This window comes from Chiloscyllium plagiosum, unplaced genomic scaffold, assembly GCF_037043375.1.
Source record: "Chiloscyllium plagiosum isolate Xiang-an unplaced genomic scaffold, Cpla_swu_hap1 HiC_scaffold_6, whole genome shotgun sequence".
Taxonomy (NCBI): domain Eukaryota; kingdom Metazoa; phylum Chordata; class Chondrichthyes; order Orectolobiformes; family Hemiscylliidae; genus Chiloscyllium; species Chiloscyllium plagiosum.
Window position 1 is genome coordinate 49,611,304 of NW_028270144.1, and position 20,540 is coordinate 49,631,843.

Consider the following 20,540-nt stretch of genomic DNA (forward strand, 5'->3'; position numbering starts at 1 on the left):
GAGTTAGATTCAACATAGCAATGGAAAAAAGATCAGGATATACAGAGAATAAAAAAAGTTTAAAGTGGCAGAGAAGCTAATTTTACAAAAAGTAAATTTGGCCCACGTAGACCAGGAACAGCTACTTGCTGACAAAACTTTGTTTGTTTTTGGGCAGTGGGGGTATTTGAGGAATGGGAGTGTACAGGGCAAGTATGATCCTGTTATGGCAACTAGTGGAACCAAGATTTCAGAATTGTCAGTGTGAAAGAACATGGCCTTAAGCTTCTACTTGTGTAATATTTATGACAGATACCAAAGGCTCAATAGAGTAGAATGCCCAGAACAGTGTAAAAGGTGCGAGAAAGGTGGATATAAAACTTAAATGAATGAGACATCATTGGCAACAACAAAGACAGGAAGTGTTTTTTTGAATTTCAAGAGACTCTCAAGCACCAAAGCAGACTCGACAGAAATGTTGGCAAGTGAACAAGATGGTGTGCTAAAGTGGCAAGTAATTGGAATTTTGGGGTCAGAATGGTGACCACTTTTTGGAACACTAATAGTCTGCATTTTCTCTCCCAGTGTAGAGGAGACCACATGATCAGTAGCACAACCTCACCATTTAATAACCAAGAATAATTTAAACATTTCTTACTTTTCTTGTTTTATCAGTTCTTCTGCAGTTGCCAACTGCTTGTTGAGTTTTTTCACTTGCTTATAATGGGCAAAACAGAGCTTGTGATCTGGGTCCAATTTCAGGCACTCCCGAATTTCACTACACAAAACAAAAATGTTACCGCAAAGCTGGCAAAAGGTTTCAGTGAATCAAATATTAGTTCCAGAAGGGAACAGGAAAAGAAATAAAGAATTGTGACCAGTGGGAATAGTTGGGCTCAGATACAAACAAATATTGCACCTACTTTTATGTTAACCTCTTGCACTCTGAACTGAAAGACAACAAATATTGGAATGGCTTAAATCAAACCAAACTAATATTCATGAACAGCATATATTCCTCATAATTCCTTTGTATTTACGATATATATTATAGCAGAATCATTATTTTGTTCAAAATGGTTAAGGTCCTGCAGACAGAACATAGGCAGGATTATAATAACTGTCTAGAAATATTATATTCGATAATATTTTTTCCACTCAGGCTTCGTGACAGTTTATTTTCAGAAAACATTTGTCAATAACCTGGAGAGATTTTACTTTGTTTTGTTTCTAGAAAGCTTCCATTTTAAGTAATTCTCTTTTCACGTTGTTTAGCCAACGTAGGCACCATTCACATTTCGTACTGCCATGTCACATTAGATCCTGTGACCCTACAGCAGATCCAATCAGCACAATGTTCTGCTGATGCTACTCTCTGACCCTTTTAGGAAGTGGATTGCAGATCACAACTTGCAAAACACAAACATGGCTCATCATTCATCATCTCTCCCAACCCCACTCGGAGGAATAAAAAAAGGCTCATAAGAATGGCTCTTGAAAGAAGAGGATTGCCAATGAGGAAAGTGGCTCCATATTTTGTGGAAAGAAGAATGAGTAGGATCTTAGACATTCAAGTTCATGAAAGGGGCTAAACATTGAAAACAAAAAAAGATATACTTACCCTGGCTAGGAAATCTAGAACAAGGAAAAATAGCATCTCAGAACAAGGTCCATTACTTAGGACTGAGATAGACTCATGAATATTTAGAACTTTCTATCCTAGAAGGCTGTTGGAGCACAGTCACTGAATACATTAGAGGGCAAGACAGATTTTTATTCTCTCAAGGAGCAAGCAAAGGCTTCATCTGCAGGAAGAGCACCCAACTCCAGCTCCTTGGAAACTGCGTTGTGAAACTGGAGCTGGAATAACCTTGGATCATTTGGGAGGGGGAAGGCATTACTGAGAGGAGTTACAGGGAGGTAGTCACACCTCACATACAACAAGAAAAAGGCAGATGGGTTACAGTCAGGAGACAGAAAGAGAGCTGGCAGAGAGTGCAGGGATGTTAGCGGGTTTTAAGAAGATTTATAGCTCAGGTTGAGGTTCTGGACGTCGGTTTGCCCGCTGAGTTGGAAGGTTCATTTTCAGACATTTTATCACCATACTAGGTAACATCCAGTGAACCTCCAGACAAATACTGCTGATGTTTCCTGCTTTCTATTTACATGTTTGGGTTTCTTTGGGTTGATTAGGTCATTAATTGTGGTGATGTCATTTTCTATGGGGATGTCATTTCCTGTTCTTTTTCTCAGGGGGTGGTAAATGGGGTCCAAGTCAATGTGTTTGTTGATAGAGTTCCAGTTGGAATGCCTTGCTTCTAGGAATTCTCGTGTGCAACCTCTGTCAACAAACGCATTGACCTGGACCCCATTTACCACCCCCTGAGAAAATGAACAGGAAATGACATCACCATCCCAAAGAAACCCAAACATATAAATAGAAAGCAGGTTCGTCTGGAGGCTCACTGAAGATGTTACCTAGCATGGCAACGAAACGTCTGAAAATGAACCTTCCAGCTCAGCGAGCAAACCTACATCCAGTGCAGGGATCCATTGTGGCTGTTCCCTTCAATAACAAGTATACTCCTTTGGATACTGTTAGGGGGAGCAACCTACCAGGGGTAAACCATGGGGTACAGATCTTTGGCACGGATTCTGTCCCTCTTGCTTAGAAGGGAAAGGGAGAGAGGAGCAGAGCATTAGTCTTTGGGAACTCCATAGTTAGGGGGACAGATAGGAGATTCTGTAAGTCTCTCTCGGTCCCACAATTGGTGTTGCCTCCCAGGTGCCAGGGTTCATGATGTTTAAGATTGTGTTTGTGTTTTCGGGATCTTTGAGTATGGACTAAGGTTAGAAACTGGAAAGGAGAGGAGAGGTCACCCTGTTGGGAGATTTCTATAGACCTCCGAATAGTTCCAGAGATGAGGAGGAAAGGAAACCACAGATGATTCTCAATATGAGCAGGAGTAACAGTAGTTGTTATGGGGGCCTTTAACTTTCCAAATATTGACTGAAAATACTATAGTTTTGAGTATTTCAGATGGGTCTATTTTTGTCCAATGTGTGCAGGAGGGTTTCCTGACACAGTATGTAGTACACAGGCCAAGGGGCGAGGCCACATTGGATTTAGTACTAGGTAATGAACCTGGCCAGGTGTTAGCTTTGGAGGGAGAAGAGCACTTTGGAAGTTGGTGATAGTGACCACAATTCGGTTATGTTTACTTTACTGATGTAAAGGGATATACCACGGAGCAAGAACTACACCTGGGGGAAAGGCAATTATGATGTGATTAAGCAAGATTTAGGATGCATAGGATGGGGAAGGAAACTGCAGGGAATGGGCACAATTGAAATGCGGTGCTTATTCAAGGAACAGCTACTGTGTGTCCTTGATAAGTATGTACCTGTCAGGCAGAAAGGAAGTTGTCGAGGGAGGGAGCACTTAAACTTGGAAAAGTGTGACGTGGTTCACTTTGGAAGGAGTAACAGGAATAAAAAGAGTACTGGGCTAATGGTAAGATTTGTGGCAGTGTGCATGAACAGAGAGATCTTGGTGTCCATGTACGTAGATCCCTGAAAGTTGCCACCCAGGTTGATACGGTTGTTAAGAAGGCATATGGTGTGTTAGCTTTTATTGGTAGAGGGACTGAATTTCAGAGCCAAAAGGGCATGTTGCAGCTGTACAAAACTCTGGTGTGGCCACACTTGGGAGTATTGCATACAGTTCTGGTCACTGCAACTATGGAAAGGATGTGGAAGTTTTAGAAAGGGTGCAGAGGCGATTTATTAGGATACGGTCTGGAGGGAAGGTCTTATGGAGGAAAGGCTGAGGAATTTGAGACTGTTTTTGTTAGAGAGAAGAAGGTTGACAGGCAACTTAGTTGAGACATACAAGATGATCAGAGGGTTAGATAGAGTGGACAGCGAGAGCCTTTTTCCTCGGATGGTGATGACTAGCACAAGAGAACATAGCTTTAAATTGAGGTGTGATAGATGTAGGTCAAAATGTCATAGGTAATTTCTTAACTCAGTAGCAGGGGCGTGGAACACCCTGCCTGCAACATTAGTAGACTTGCCAACTTTAAGGGCATTTAAATGGTCATTACATAAACATATGGATGAAAATGAGATAGTATAGGTTAGATGGGCTTCAGATTGGTTCCACAGGTCAGCGCAACATCAAGGGCCAAAAGGGCCTTTACTGCGCTGTAATGTTCTATGTTCTAAAATCAGGTTAAAGCCCAAGATCAGCCATGATCATAATAAAAGGCAGAGTGGGCTCCATGGATTGATCAGTCTATTCCTGTTTCTCATGTTCCTTCCAGCAATGAATACAAGAATGCTTATCTACTAAATTGCAACAATTCCCTGTTTGATACTTCAAAAAGGCAACAACGAAATTTTAGATTTCTCCTGGATAGTAATTAATCCACAAGTTATTTTACATTAAACTCCTTCAAAAAAAATTTACAAATAGCTCACAAGCTAGGTGAACAAAAACACAAAGTGAATAATCCTCATAAAGACTACGATTTGTAGTTCAAAAATCATTGAAGATCAAAGTTTAAAAAAAAAACGTGATTGGATACTTGCCTAAGAGACATTTCATGATCTCCAAGCTGGTAATAGATTATACTGACTTTGTAGAATGCTTCAGTGTTGTCATGTTTAAGTTTTGATGCTGCTTTCAAGTCACTTATTGCTTTTCCACTTTCATCAATTTGTATGTAGCATTCTGCCCGAAGTTCTCGCAACTCAGAATCCCAAATACAAGTCTGTTGCAGAAGACACACACAAACCTTTAGTGCTAAATTGTTTAACATGCTTTGCAAAACTTAAGAGAACAACTTGCATTTACTGTAGAGATCATTGTAGAAATTGACTTTTGACACCTCAGATCATTCAAAAAACAACTGTGCGCGCAGCGGTGTTGGGAGCGGACAGGTTAACTTGTACATCCAACTGCAATAAAAAAAATTGGTGTATGGGATCTGCTCAGCTTCAGCATGTTTTGAACGCCTGCATATCTCCACAACATAATTCTATTAGCTTTTGATCCCTTGCACCAATTCATGTACAAGTTATCAAAACAATTTTTGACACCCACAAATAAGTAAGTTGCACTACTGATGCAAATGTAGCATGTTGTGGCTGAAAACAGCAGTCAATTTAGTACGCTGAGCATATACAAATACATGATTCTTGAGGTAAAAAGATCTTTTATACTGAGCCAATCTGTACACTGTGATCTATGGTATACAGCATCTTGAAAAATAGAAACAAATGTTTCTCATTTTTAATTATGCAATGAACACTGGGCCACATGAGACATTATTGGATATTTCTAAATGGTGATAAGTAAGAAGGGATAAAGGTGATGCAAGAATTATATGAATTCAGAGGAAAGACAAGGACAGAAGAACAGGAAGAAATCATGCAAACAGGACAGTGTAGGCCACGAAGAAATGTACACTTTAAAATTTGGGCTAGTCTGGAAACCATCACCAAAGGAGTGTACACACTGCGAGAGTAAGAGCAAACAGGCCCAAGAAGAATGACAGCAATATGGAGAAGTTGCAAGAAAAACCGCAAACACCATAAGACCAAAGGAAAATAACTCAGTTGATCTTGTCCATACTTGGTTTGAGGCACATATTCAACTTCTACTTCTTCAGTGCCTTCACACACCAAAAACCTTCATCCCATAAATTTTGAGCACATCCAAAACTATGGATCGGATGTCCTAATTTGTATCTATTCACAGTACCCCACCCCAAAACAACATTGCAGTGCTATCAAGTCAAGAGCCAATTTTAAATTCTAATCTTGGTCTCAATTATTTCATTGCCTTACCCATAATTAGTTTTATAATCTCTCTAGCCTTACAACTATTCAAAACCACTTAGCTCCTCCAATCCTAGCCTCTTGCACAACCTAGATTTTAACTGTTCCACTGATAGCAGCCATATTTTCAAACCCCTCCATCTTAGCTTTACAGTTTCCTCCGAGACCTCTCCATTTTTTTCTTCATCTGGAAAACGTGCCACAATATTTGTCCTAAGGTAGCCCCATGTCAAATATTGTTTCATAACATTCAAGACACTTGGGGAAATTTCATCTATTAAAAAGGCATTACATAAATACCAGTTAGCGTTGACTTTGAGCATAACGCTGACAGACTGAAGCACAACATGTATGTGATGCATCCTATGAGAAGCTTTCCAGATTCAACACGAATCAACACGGACATCTACTACAAACCGACCGACTCCCACAGCTACCTGGACTACACCTCCTCCCACCCTGCCCCCTGTAAAAACGCCATCCCATTCTCCCAATTCCTTCGTCTCCGCCGCATCTGCTCCCAGGAGGACCAGTTCCAAAAACATACAACCCAGATGGCCTCCTTCTTCAAGAACCGCATTTTCCCCCCCCGACGTGGTCGACGATGCCCTCCACCGCATCTCTTCCAATTCCCGCTCCTCCGCCCTTGAGCCCCGCCCTTCCAACCGCCACCAGGACAGAACCCCACTGGTCCTCACCTACCACCCCACCAATCTCCACGTACAGCGTATCATCTGCCGTCATTTCCGCCACCTCCAAACGGACCCCACCACCAGGGATATATTTCCCTCCCCTATCAGCGTTCCGTAAAGACCACTCCCTCAGTGACTCCCTCGTCAGATCCACACCCCCCACCAATTCAACCTCCACTCCCGGCACCTTCCCCTGCAACCGCAGGAGGTGCAAGACTTGCGCCCACACCTCCCTCCTCACTGCCTTCCAAGGTCCCAAAGGAAACTTCCATATCCGCCACAAATTCAGCTGCACCTCCACACACATCATCTATTGCATCCGCTGCACCCGATGTGGCCTCCTCAATATTGGGGAGACAGGCCGCCTACTTGCGGAACGTTTCAGAGAACACCTCTGGGACACCCGGACCAACCAACCCAACCACCCTGTGGCTCAACACTTCAACTCCCCCTCCCACTCCACCAAGGATATGCAGGTCTTTGGACTCCTCCATCGCCAGACCACAACAACACGACGGTTGGAGGAAGAGCACCTCATCTTCCGCCTAGGAACCCTCCAACCACAAGGGATGAACTCGGATTTCACCAGTTTCCTCATTTCCCCTCCCCCCACCTTGTCTCAGTCAAATCCCTCGAACTCAGCACCGCCTTCCTAACCTGCAATCTTCTTCCTGACCTCTCCGCCCCCACCACACTCTGACCTATCACCCTCACCTTGACCTCTTTCCACCTATCGCATTTCCAACGCCCCTCCCCCAAGTCCCTCCTCCCTACCTTTTATCTTAGCCTGCTGGACACACTTTCCTCATTCCTGAAGAAGGGCTTATGCCCAAAACGTCGACTCTCTTGTTCCCTGGATGCTGCCTGATCTGCTGCGCTGTTCCACCAACACATTTTTCAGCTTTGATCTCCAGCATCTGCAGACCTCACTTTCTCCTTTCCAGATTATACAGTCGTAGAGATGTACAGCATAGAAAAAGACCCTTCGGTCCAACTCGTCCATGCAGACTAGATATCCCAACCTAATCCAGTCCCATTTGCCAGCACTTGGCCCATATCCCTCCAAACCCTTCCTATTCATATATCCATCCAGATGCCTTTTAAATGTTGCAATTGTACTACTCTCCACTACTTCCTCTGGCAGCTCATTCCATACACGTACCACCCTGTGAGTGAAAGGGTTGCCCCATAGGTCTTTTATATCTTTCCCCTCCCTCCCTAAACCTATGCCCTCTAGTTCTGGACTCCCTCACCCCAGGGGAAAAGACGTTGTCTGTTTTTCCTATCCATGATTTTATAAACCTCGATAAGGTCACCCTTCAGCCTCCGACACTCCAAGGAAATCCTAATAATGGTGATCATCCCCTTCTTATTTCTCAGTTCCACCCAAATGACCTCCCTGGAAGTATTTCCAGGAATATCCTCCCTCAGCACAGCTGTAATGCTTTCCCTTATCAAAAACACCACTCCCCTCCTTTTCTATCCTTCCTGTAGCATTTGTATCCTGGAACATTAAGCTGCCAGCCCTGTCCATCCCTGAGCCATGTTTCTGAAATTGCTATGATATCCCAGTCCCGTGTTCCTCACCATGCACGGAGTTCATCTACCTTCCCTGTTAGGCTTCTTGGATTGAAACAAATGCAGTTTATCAGTCTACCTTGTTCTCTGCTTTGTTCCTGCCTGCCCTGACTGTTTGACTCACTTCTTTTTTCAACTGTACCAGTCTTGGGATTGACTTCTTTCTCAGTATCTCCCTGGGTCCCACCCCCACCCTCCCAACTTCTTACTAGCTTAAATCCTTTTGCATAACTCTAAGTCCCCCTACCAATACATTAGTCCCCTTCCAATTCAGGTGCAATTCATCCTTCTCAAAACAGGTCACTTCCACCCCAAAAGAGATTCCAATGATTCAAAAATGTGAATCCTTCTCCCCTACACCAGCTCCTCAGCCACGTATTCATCTGCTCTATTCTATAATTCCTACCCTCACTAGCTCATAGCACCAGGAGTAATCTGGATATTACTACCGTAATTAGACCTCCTTTTTTAGTTCCTGCCTAACTTTTGATATTCTCCCTTCAGAATCTGATCCTTTTCCCTTCCTATGTCACTGGTTCCAATGTGCACAGTGACACACTGCTGGCTCCTCTCCCCCTTGAGAACATTCTGCACCCTCTCTAAGACATCCTTGATCCTGGCACCATTCTGATTTTTCACTGCTGGCCGCAGAAACGTCTGTCTGTGCCCCTTACTAGAGAGTTCCCTAACACAAAAAAAAAAATCAATCAAATCAAGGAACCCGGTGTATCCCTCATTACATTACAGCCTGTCTTGATACCAGAAACTTGGCACTTCGTACTACATTTTCCCTGAAAGTCCATTGCCCCTATATTTTCTAAAAACAGCATACTTGTTTGAAATGGGGATAGCCACAGAAGACTCCTGTACTAACCGCCTATCTCCTACCTTTCTTGGAGTTAACCCATTTACCTGACTGTATCTGTGGCTTTTCTCCATTCCTACAACTGCCATCCATTACACCCCCTAGTCTTTGTTAATTCCTCACTGCCTTTAACTGTCGCTCCAACCGATCCATTCGATCTGATAGGATTTGCAACCAACGGCATTTATTAAGATATAATCCTCATTAACCCTTAAAAACTCTCCTGAAACTCCCACATCATATCGCTCTGCTCAAGGCAACTTTTCTCCTTTCAATCTACAGATCCAGAAAATTGCACCGTCTTATTGCTCTACAAAACACTGTTCCAGGCCAACTTAATAACCATGGCTAATATTTTTGGGATTAAGATAGGAGATACATCAACAGCACGGACACATACACAGTTCCCTGCTCTTGGGTTATCGCCTATCTTGGTCCTAACCTGTGAAGCCTATTTAGCTGGTCCAAAATTATTTTTCTGTGGTCTGCAGGAGATGGTGTTAATTTAAGCCATTTGGCTCTTTCGTCCCTATCATGCAAAATGTGCAGAGTGTCAAACCAAACATAGCAACTGGCTTCCCAGTGATCCTTATGCAAATTGAAGTGGATCTACAATACATGGCAGGAAATTTAAAACACACCCAGGTGTAGATTCCCTTCAATGTGGCATGGGCTGCATCAGGATAAACAAGAGAATTGGACTAGTGACCCCATTTTGATGTAGTTACAGCAGCTATAAATGGCTCCACAGAATAGATAGGACATTTAAATTTCTCCTGACCATGCCAAGTCAGAGGTACAGCTAACTTACAAGCCAATAAAAGTTCAGGATTAGAAATGCAACAGCTTAAGCTGTAAAGTGAAAAAGATGTCTGGATAAATGCCTTGGTAGATAATGTCAGATGTTAAAATTGAGCTGGTAAATTCCAGACATCAGGCAATAAATTAAAAAAAGGACAGATATATTGATGCAATATTAGTATGCAACATCAGCAAGGTGTACTGATACAACAGTTAAGGGGGATTCTTGTAAGGTTAAGGCTATAAAAAATGAAAAATATTTAAAATGGACTTTTAAGTGTGGACACATTAAACAAATTTACAACATTATCACCAGAAAAGCAAGCAATGCAATATGATTTAAAAAGAATGGAGATGTTGAGAAAGGAAAAAAAGGTTCCATGTAATTAGATAGACTACACTGATCCTAAGCTACACAAAGTCACAAGGATCAAAACGAGAAAACATACACAAAGTCTGAAATTCAGAGTATCCTTAATGAATAAGCAGGTAATGAAAATCAGAAATGCACAGTTGTGTAGTTGCAAATCTGCATTCTGCACTGTACTCCTTCAAAGTAAGGTTGAAACAGCAGAATAAATTGTATCCCCTTCAAATATACAACTTTGACTTGTAAAGAAATATAGCTAAAGCTTACCTCAATAAGTATGTCGAGGAATTCAATAGCTTTTGTGTAATCCTGGTTTTGAAATGCAGTTTGAGCCTGCGTAATAATCCGTTGTAATTCATCTGCTTTCGTTAATTGGGCATTTGCTTCATTTTCTTCTTTCTCACTGGGGTTAGATTTTAGCTGACAAACAGAAGGACAGATTCAGGAGGAGTTTAATCCAAAAACAAAAACACCCCAAGATAATCTGCAAAAATCAGGAGGTGATGGCCTAGTGTTATTCCCAGAGACCCAGATAATGCCTGGGGACCCTGGTTCAAATCCCTTCACAGCTGATGGTGAAATTTGAATTCAATAAAAATATCTGGAATTCGGTGTCTAATGATGATCATGAATCCATTGTTGAAAAAAATCCATCCGGATTACTAGTGTCCTTTAGGGAAGGAAACTCACCTTACCTGGTCTGGCCTACTGGTGACCCCAGACCCACAACAATGTGGCTGACTCTTAACTGCCCGGTCAGTGATGCCCTCACCTCGTGAAAGATTAAAGAAGGAAAATTCCACTGACTCCTATGTCACGACCCAATTTATACCATCATAAAGTCAGTTACCTGCTCACTACAATTGTTTCCCATACATTCTAGTTCTTGGGCAGTCAATTTCTATAAATTCTGAAGAAATGTTCTGCTGCAATCTTTGTGATCTACAGCTCTTCAACTTCAACTTTTCTTAACCCATATTTATCAGGAATCAGTTCTTAAATCCTAATGAAACAGGAAAGCCAGTTCAGCAATATTTAGGAGTAAATGGAGTTTTTTGAAAAAGTAACAAAGAGCATTGATGAGGGCAGAGCAGTAGAAAAAATCTATATGAAGGGATGGACGGTGGCTCAGTGGTTAGCACTGCTGCTTCACAGTGCCAGGGACCCGGGTTCGATTCCCGTCTCGGGCAACTAACTGCATGGGTTTCTTCTGGGTGCTCTGGTTTCCTCCCAAAGACTTGCAAGTTAGATGGATTGGCATGCTAAATTGCCCGTAGTGTTAGGTGCATTAGTCAGGGGTAAGTGTAGGGGAATGGGTCTTGGTGGGTTGCTCTCCCGAAGTTCGGTGTGGATTTGTTGGGCCAAAGGGCCTGTTTCCACACGATAGGGAATCTAATCTAATTAAGGCTTTCACCAAGGTTCCTCATGGGAAACTGGTCAGCAAGGTTAGATCTCATGGAATACAGGGAGAACCAGCCATTTGGATACAGAACTGGCTTGAAGGTTGAAGATTTTCTGCAATAGGAGGTCATAGAGTCAGAGATGTACAGCACAGAAAAAGATCTTTCGGTCCAACTCGTCCATGCCAACCAGATATCACAAACTAATCTGATCCCACTTGCCAACACCCATCCCATATGCCTCCAAACCCTTCCTATTCATATTCCCATCCAGGTGCCCTTTAAATGTTGCAATTGTCTTAGCCTCCACCACTTCCTCTGGCAGCTCATTCCATACACGCACCATACTCTGCGTGAAAAGGTTGCCCCTTGGGTCTCTTTTCTATCTTTCCCCTCTCACCCTAAACCTATGCCCTCTAGTTCTGGACACCCCCACCCCAGGGAAAAGACCTTGTCTATTTACCCCATCCATGCCCCTCATGATTTTATAAAACTCAGCCTCCGACGCTCCAGGGAAAGCAGCTGCAGTCTATTCAGCCTTTTCCCATCCTCAAAATCCTCCAATCAGGCAACATCCATGTAAATCCTTTCTGAACTCTTTCAAGTTTCACAACCTCCTTCAGATAGGAAGGAGACCACAACAGATCAGTAGAGAAGTAAAAGTAAGCATTAAAAGAAGGGATATTTCACAATATAGAAGTAAAATACCTATGAAACAAAGTTCTAAGGCCACCCACCTTGTGTTAACTAAAGAAATTAAGGAAAGCATCAAAACAAAACCTAAGGAAAAGCACAAAATTCTACAAAGTCAATGGAATATAAAGATAGGCCAAACAGTCCAATTCTACTCCGATTTAGTTTATTCATATGACCAAAGAAGGCGACCATAATGGATTATCCAATCAGCTTTTTGGCTGAAAATGCTTGCAAATGCTTCAGATTTCTTTTGCACAGATATGCTGGTCTCCACCATCATTGAGAATGTGCATGCTTGGAGGTGCCTCCAGTTATACTGTTATTTGACCACCACCACAGTTTGGATGAGAAACAATTGCAGAATACAGCTCTAAACTGTTGTAGGTTTGCTTAGCACTCAACTGCATACTGCTTCCATTGTTTGCCTTACAAGTCATCCTGCTTTGCAACTGAATTAAGTTGAAACCTCAGGTTTTAGATATAAGACTATACAACAAATGAGCAGAAATTAGGCCATTCAGCTCAGAGTCTGCTCCACCATTCAATTATAATATGTTTCTCAACCCCATTCTCCTACTTTCTCCCTCTAACCCTTGACACTCAAGGACCTATCTCGGTCTTAAATATACTCAATGACCTGACCTCCACAATCTTCTGTGGCAATAAATTCCACAGATTCACCACTCTCTGGCTGAAAACGTTTCTCATTATCTCCATTCTAAAAGTCTTTCTTTTACTCTAAGGCTGTGCCTCCAGCTCCTAGTCTCTCCAACCAACAGAAACAACCATTCAGTATGTTTCAATTAGAGCCCCCACGTATCCTTCAAAACTCCATCGAGTATAGACCCAGAGCCCTCAAACATTCCTCAGACATGAAGCTGTTCATTCATGAACTTTCTCTGAACATGCTCCAGGGCCAGTACATCCTTGCTCAGATATGGAGCCCAAAACGGTGAACGATACCCCAGTAGTGGTCTGACCAGAGCCTTGTAGAGCCTCAGGAGTACATCCCTGCTTTTATATTCAAGTCCTCTCAAAATAAATGGCATCACTGCATCTGCCTTCCTAACTACTGACTCAACCTGTAAGTTTACCTTGAAAGAATCCTGGACCAGAACTCCCAAGTCTCTTTGCACTTCAGAACAGTCCATGCTTCTATTCTTCCTAACAAAGTGCATGACGTCACATTCTCCCACACTGTACTGCAGCTGCCACTTCTTTGCCCATTTTCCTAACCTGTCCAAATCCTTCTGCAGCCTCCCCAATGCTACTTGTCCCTCTACCCATCTTTGTACTGTCTGCAAACTTAGCCAGAATGCCCTCAGTTCCTTCATCGAGATTGTTAATGTATAAAGTGAAACGTTGCAGCCCCAACATCAAGCCTGGCAGAACACCATCCAGAGAAGGCCCCTTTTATCCCCACTGATTTCTGCCAGATAGCCAAGCTTCTATCCATGCTAATACCTTACCTCTAACACCAAAGGCCCTTACCTTACTCAGTAGCCTCCTGTGCAGCACCCTGCCAAAGGCCTCCTTGAAGTCAAGGTGGCTAACATCCATTGCCTCGCCTAGGGTCTAACCTACTCGTTATTACCTCAAAAGAAGAAATCTAGCAGATTTGTCAGATATGACCTCACCTTGATAAAACCATGCTGACTTTGTCCTATTTTACCATACACTTCCAAGTATTCAGAAATCTCATCCTTCCAGGATCTTACCCACAACAGAGGTTAGGCTTAATTGATTGGTGATTTTCCATCTTTTGCCTTACTCCCTTTTTAAACAGGGTGTCATGTTAGAGATTTTCCCTCCCTGATTCTAGCGATGCCTGAAAGATCACCACTAACTCCACCACCAGCTCTTCAGCTAACTCCCTTAGAACTCTGGGGTTTCGTCCATCTGGTCCAAGTGACTTATCCACCTTCAGGCCATACAGTTTTTCCAGCACCTTCTCCTTGATGTCAGCCACCATACTCAGCTCTGCCTCCTCACTCTTGAATTTTTGGGATATTACTCGTGTCTTCCTCCGTGAAGACTGACACAAAGTATTATTTAGTTCCTCAGCCATTTCCTTGTTCCCCGCTACTACCTCTCCAGCTTCATTTTCCATTTTTGCCCTTTATGTATGTAAAGAAATTCTACAGTGCTCCCCTTTATTACTGGTTAGCTTACCCTTGTATTTAACCTTCTCCCTCCTTGTTTGTTGCCCTCTGTTAGTCTTTGTAAGCTTCCCAATCCTCTCGTTTCTCCACTGTCCTTCGTCACATTATAGGCTTTGTCTTTTGCTCTTATGCTATCCCTGACCTCCCTAGTCAGTCATAGTTGCCTCGTCCTCCCTGTACCATGCTTCCTTTTCTTCAGCATAATCTCTGCTGTGTCTCTTGAATTGCTCCTAGAAATTCCTGCCATTGCTGTTCCATTGTCTTTCTGGCTAGGCTCCTCTCCCAGTCAATTCTGCACAGCTCCTCCCTCATGCCTCTGTAGTTGCCTTTATTCAGTTGTAATACCTCGGATTCTGTTCTCCATCTCAAATTCAATCATATTATGATCACTCCCTCCTAAGGGAACTTAAGGTGAAGGAACCCTTACCAAAGACTACCTTGTTGCAGAACACGGAATCCAGTATTGCCTGTTCCCTAGTGAGTTCCACCACAATCTGCTCCAAAACAAAAAAAAAAAAGCCATTTCATGGATATTCCACAAATTTCTTTTCTTGCAATCTACCACCAATCTGATTTTCCCAATTTATCTGCATACTGAAATCTCATGATCACTGTAACTTTGCCTTTCTTACACATCTTGTCCTTTCCTGGTGCATCTTGTGCCCCAGCTCCTGATTACTGTTTAGAAACCAGAGATAAATCCAACTATGTTTTTTAAATCTTTGCCGTTCCTCAATTCTACACCATCTGACCCTAATTAATTTCTTACTATTGAATTAATTTCACTTCTTACTAATAAGGCAACCCCACCCCTCTGCCCACCTTTGATAGGATGTATATCCTTGAATATTTCGCTCCCAATCCTGATCCCCTTGCAGCCACATCTGATGCCCACCACGTCATACCTGCCAATTTCAATCTGCACCACAAGTTCATTTACATTATTCTTTATACTGTGTGTATTTGGATGGAACACCTTCAGACCGGTTTTAGCCATCCCCCTTCTCATTGTCATTCATTGTCCAGAGTACTTGAAGTTTGACTGCTAGCTCTTTCCATACACTATCGTATCGGCATCTGTGCTGGAAATTTTAATAACCACTATGTTCTGCACTCTTACCTCCGCCTCTTATTCAGCTTTTTGCATTTGCCCTCTAATTGAACACCCCCCCTCCCCCCCAACAATTTAGTTTAAAGACCCTGTCTATAGCCCTAATTATGCAATTCACAAAGACTCTGGTCCCAACAAGGTTCAGATGAAGACCATTCCATCAGAACAGCTGTTCTTCCCCAGTACTGGTGCCAATGTCCCATGAATTCAAACTCATTTCTCCCACAATCTTTAAACCACGGCATTTACCTGCTTAGCCTTACTGACGGTGTGTCAATTAGCTCGTGGCTCAGGTAGTAATCCAGAGATTACCACCTTTTTGGTTCTGCTTTTTAAAATTTATCCCCCGGCGGTTCATACTCCTTTCGCAAATAAAACTAGGGCAGAGGTTTTATGTCATTGGTATTTACATAGTCCATGGCCACTAGATCTTTATCCTCCCACTCTAAGCTTCTCTACAGCCCAGATGAGATATCCTGAACTGGAGAACCAAGCAGGCAACACAGCCTTTGAGAATCGCAATCCTGGTCACAGAGAAAGGTGTCAATGCCTCTAACTACACTATCCCCAATTACAACATTTCCTCTTCTCTCCTCCCACTTGAACGGCTCCCTGCATCACTGTGCTGCAGTCAGTCAGCTCCTCCTTCCTGCAGTCCCCATTCCTGCCCACACAGGGAGCAAAACTCTTGAACCTGTTGGACAAGGACAGAGGTTGAGGCTCCTGCAACTCTACTTCCTGGATCCCTCTACCAGTTTCACTCATAGCCACACCCTCCTGTCCCTGACCAGTGGCCGAATTTGAGTTAGTCTAAAAGGGGTGTGACTGTCTCCTGAAGCATAGCATCCAGGTAAAAATCACCCCCTCCCTGAGGCGTCACAATGTTTGAAGCTCAGACTCCAGCTTATCAACTCGAGCCAAAGTTCTTCTTCCAGCAAACATTTAGTACAGACATGGTTACTGGGAATCACAATGGGGTCCACCAGCTCCCACATCATGCAGCAATAATACACCATTTGACCCTCCATTTTTATTTTAATTAGTTTTGCATTTGCTTTTTAAAATCAATTGTTTTTATATCTCTGCTTATACAAGTCATAACCAATAAATGATCAAGATTAAATTTAATACAGATTCGAATATTTAGCAGTCCTCTTAATATGAACCAGCAAGCCTCTCAGTGTATCAAACTAGTCAAAGTATTGAAACAAAACTGACCAAATATGGACTTACACACTGGAAACGACTATGGTCAATCCACCTGTTACAGTAGTGTTCATCAAAATGACACTATTAATAGCAGCGACCATCATAGATTGTCTAATGCTATCCCTGGCAAGCTCTCCTGCACTCTTCATTGAAGCAGGATTGATCTACTGGCCTGAGAATGAGATCGTAGGATATCTAGCCACAAAGTTACAAATGGAGTGGAGTACAATGCTGCTACGGCTAATGGCCTAAAGGGTGTCACAGTTGCCTAGTTGTGATTAGCTAGATCTATTGTAATCCATCCCATTTAACAAGGTGGTAATACTAAATAACATGGGAGAGTTTTCACTGTGAACAGGGGCCTCCTTTCCAGAAGGACTGTTGATGATCACTCCCACTAATACGGTCAGAGGGACACATCTGTAACAGAGAGAGATTACATGCATTGGAAATGAACATGGCCAATGTCAGGTGGTCAGTCTGGTTTCATCACTTTAACAAGTTTGACACAATGAGTGGCTTGCTGGTTCATTTTAGAAGGCATTTAAGAGTCAACCATATTACTAAGGGTCTGACATCTCACGAGTCAGAACAGGCACATGGATGGATGGATGGATGGATTTCTACAACAAATTATTCAGAGCCAACATAAGTTTGCTTTTAAAATCCAGACTTAACTGATTTTTAATTTCACTAGGTGCCATAATGATATTTGAAGCCATGTCTCTAAAGAATCAGCCAGCACCTCTCGAAGACTAACCCAGTGATATTACAATTACAGAAAGGTCTTCCTTTGAAGGACCAAAACATTTAGTACATATAGGCTGAGAAACAGAAACAGCAGTTATTGGAAGTCCCAGTTTCAGGAGTTTGGGCAAAGGTAGGACTTCAAACACTAGCATTTTATGCGTTATTAACAGCACCACACGATAGTGAGAACAGAATAGGAAAACAAGAATGATCAGTAGCATGAGGCACAGCACACCAAAAAAAGGAGAAAGTGAGGACTGCAGATGCTGGAGATCAGAGCTGAAAAAATGTGTTGCTGGAAAAGGGCAGGTCAGGCAGCATCCAAGGAGCAGGAGAATCGAGGTTTCGGGCATAAGCCCTTCAGGAATTCCTGAAGAAGGGCTTATGCCCGAAACGTCGATTCTCCTGCTCCTTGGATGCTGCCTGACCTGCTGCGCTTTTCCAGCAACACATTTTTCAGCACAGCACACAAAAAGGTCAGTTTCAGATTCTTGGGACATTAACTACAAATAAAATCAGCACTGGAAAAGCTCAGCAGGTCAAGCTGCTCTGTGGCAAGAAGTATTGTTGTGTTATCAATTTTAGACTTGGCTCAAATAAATGCAATTATAGCAAGATTTGAAGACATATAGACAATATTAGAAGTCTTAACTGAATTCAAAATGGGAATAAGTTTTTGATCAGTACTCCTGACAAGTACTGCCAGGAAAGATTGGATAATTCTTTTAAAGACAAACGTTCAACTATAATGTTTCATCATGGCATTCTGGGCCCTGGTTCAAATATATCTTTTTTCATCAGTTCAAGGCAACCAGCTTCCAATTAAATCAACTATTTAAAATGAAGCTAGCTGCTCATTCCCAGTATACAGAAGTAGTAATATTATCACTCAAAGCACTGCATTTAGAAAAGTTCAACTAAAAGAACAAGATGTTTGCTTGGCATATCCGACCTAAATACTCAAGACTTGCTCCCCTTGCAAGATAATTTTTTTAAAAAAAGAAGAAAACTGCAAGATCCCAGTTTCCCCAAGACTACTATATTTTAGTGATTTTTTTTCCTAAAAGAAAGAACTGAATTAAGTAATGACAAGGGGGTCAATTACCCAAATCTGATTTCCCATAGATGTCATTAAAATGTTGTAGTGCATGATTGTAGTCACATTTAGATCCCTTCTTCCTTTCCCTCAAAGACACTGTTGAACAAATGGATATTGATGATCATCTGATTATTTTAATGGTAATTTCATCCTGTGCTGAAGCATAAATGACTAGATGTATTAACTCAAATTTGAAAGTTCCCATGGTGGGATTTGAACTCACCTTTGGAATGCCTGCCTACCATTGTAACTGTTGAATTTATCGGTTGGCCAATACTAAATTAGTACTTGCTTCTTTAAAAAAAAAACTTTAGTACTATTTTGGATAAATTAAGTGAAGGAACAATTTGTGCAGTATTACACCATATATCTATGAAACATTAAGAACTGCAAAAAGGTGGCACCAACAAACACCTTCAGAAAAACCAAAATCAAGAGGCATCCTATGTATTTATGAAACAGCACATTATGAAAGTTGCATAAGTAATCTGGCCAGTTGTTATTTTTATTTTTCTCAAAAAAAATTATCCCTCAACTGTTGGTTTGTCTGTCTAAATATTGTGAGAATGGGTGTGAAACTAAGGTCATCAGGTTTAAAAGCATTGAGTTAGATTACTTAATTGTTCAACTTTGCTCCACTTAATTTATTAACAATACAATGACTTAAGTCTTTTGTTGAAGACAGAAAGCTGGTGTCTAATATTGATTATTCAAAGTCATTAGGAACCATACAAGTTAACTTTTAGGGTCCTTGAGGCTTTTAATTTTACTGTGTTGGGAATACAGAGGCAAGGAGGCCGATTTAATTCAGCATCTATCTATATCATAATATCATGAAGGTCTGAGACATTAGCTGTATAAATACAAGAGAAATGGATGATAGATCAAGATATGAAGTTAAATGCAAATAACCAGCACCCATACAAATTTGCTAACTTGAAGAAATAAAACAAAGTTAGTAGATAATCTTGAAGAAAATATGAAGTTCTCTCTTAAATCAAGCAATTGGAAGCTTTTTGGACTTGGATGAAGAATTGCAACTGCATGAGACACACAATTCTAACACTACTCATGATTTCAGCAAGTTTGGTAACCAGGCAGAGACTGAAGGTAAAAATTGGCAGAAGAACGAGAAGAAAATTTTGCACTTGAATTCTTTAGCATGCAGAGCATTCGTTTATGAGCCATTAGTTAATTATAAAGCAGTGGAAAGAAGAAAAATTGCAGGCTCTTGGGACAGATCCAATCTTTACAGTGGTGCAAGACCTTAAACAGTGTGCAATCTTTAAGGCAGTTACCCCAGGGACAAAAGGTTGTATTATAACAAAACTTCTAAAACTAAAAGGTTTTCTTTCTTGATACAATTTTTTTTAGGCCACTGGAGTGGTGTGTGAAGGATGCAATTTTAATTTAAATTTGTCTTTATTTACTTAGTAAACTAGAATACTGGGGGGACAAGGATGAAGAGTAAAAGATCTTTAAAACACCATCTCCAATTTGGCCAATGCACTAGTCCTGGCCGAATAGTAGCACCATCTCAGAATTTAGACACTAGAGCACAACTAGGATTGCCCATGGGTAGATTTTCAAACAAAGTGTTTAATGAGGAAATACACACTTACTCAATAGCCACATACAACATAAGTGACACAACAGTATCTGAAGACCAAAGGAGCTGAAGAATCTTGCATTTATTCCTCAAATAGCAAAACAAAAACATCTTTAATTTAGCAGTTAGTTTTGGAACCTTGCCAAGTAAAAAATGGCTGAAATATTTAAGTAAAGCAATTACTGTACTTAAAATTATCTTCAAACTTTGAAGTTGCAGTGATGGTGAAAGATACTCGAAATGCAGTTTATTTATCCCCAAAGATAGAGTTTTTGGTGGCAGGTTTCAAAAAAAAGTGCCTCTAAATTATTCAATGCTTGGGTGACAATAAGGATAAACACTGTGCGGAGGCCAAGTGATTTTAAAAACTGGTAT

General features: G+C 41.6%; 1 protein-coding gene across 4 annotated transcripts in view; it reads right to left on the bottom strand.

Annotated features, from left to right (window-relative positions):
* Window positions 1-20,540, bottom strand: part of dnajc3a (DnaJ (Hsp40) homolog, subfamily C, member 3a) — a 74,131-nt gene that overhangs the window by 21,046 nt on the left and 32,545 nt on the right. For all 4 annotated transcript variants that reach the window (XM_043691462.2, XM_087987991.1, XM_087987992.1 and 1 more), the window contains 3 exons: window positions 10,397-10,549; window positions 4,573-4,754; window positions 638-757 (listed from right to left, as the gene is read on the bottom strand). In XM_043691462.2, coding sequence (XP_043547397.1) covers window positions 638-757; window positions 4,573-4,754; window positions 10,397-10,549 — 455 coding nt within the window. The remainder of the gene's footprint in view (window positions 1-637; window positions 758-4,572; window positions 4,755-10,396; window positions 10,550-20,540) is intronic.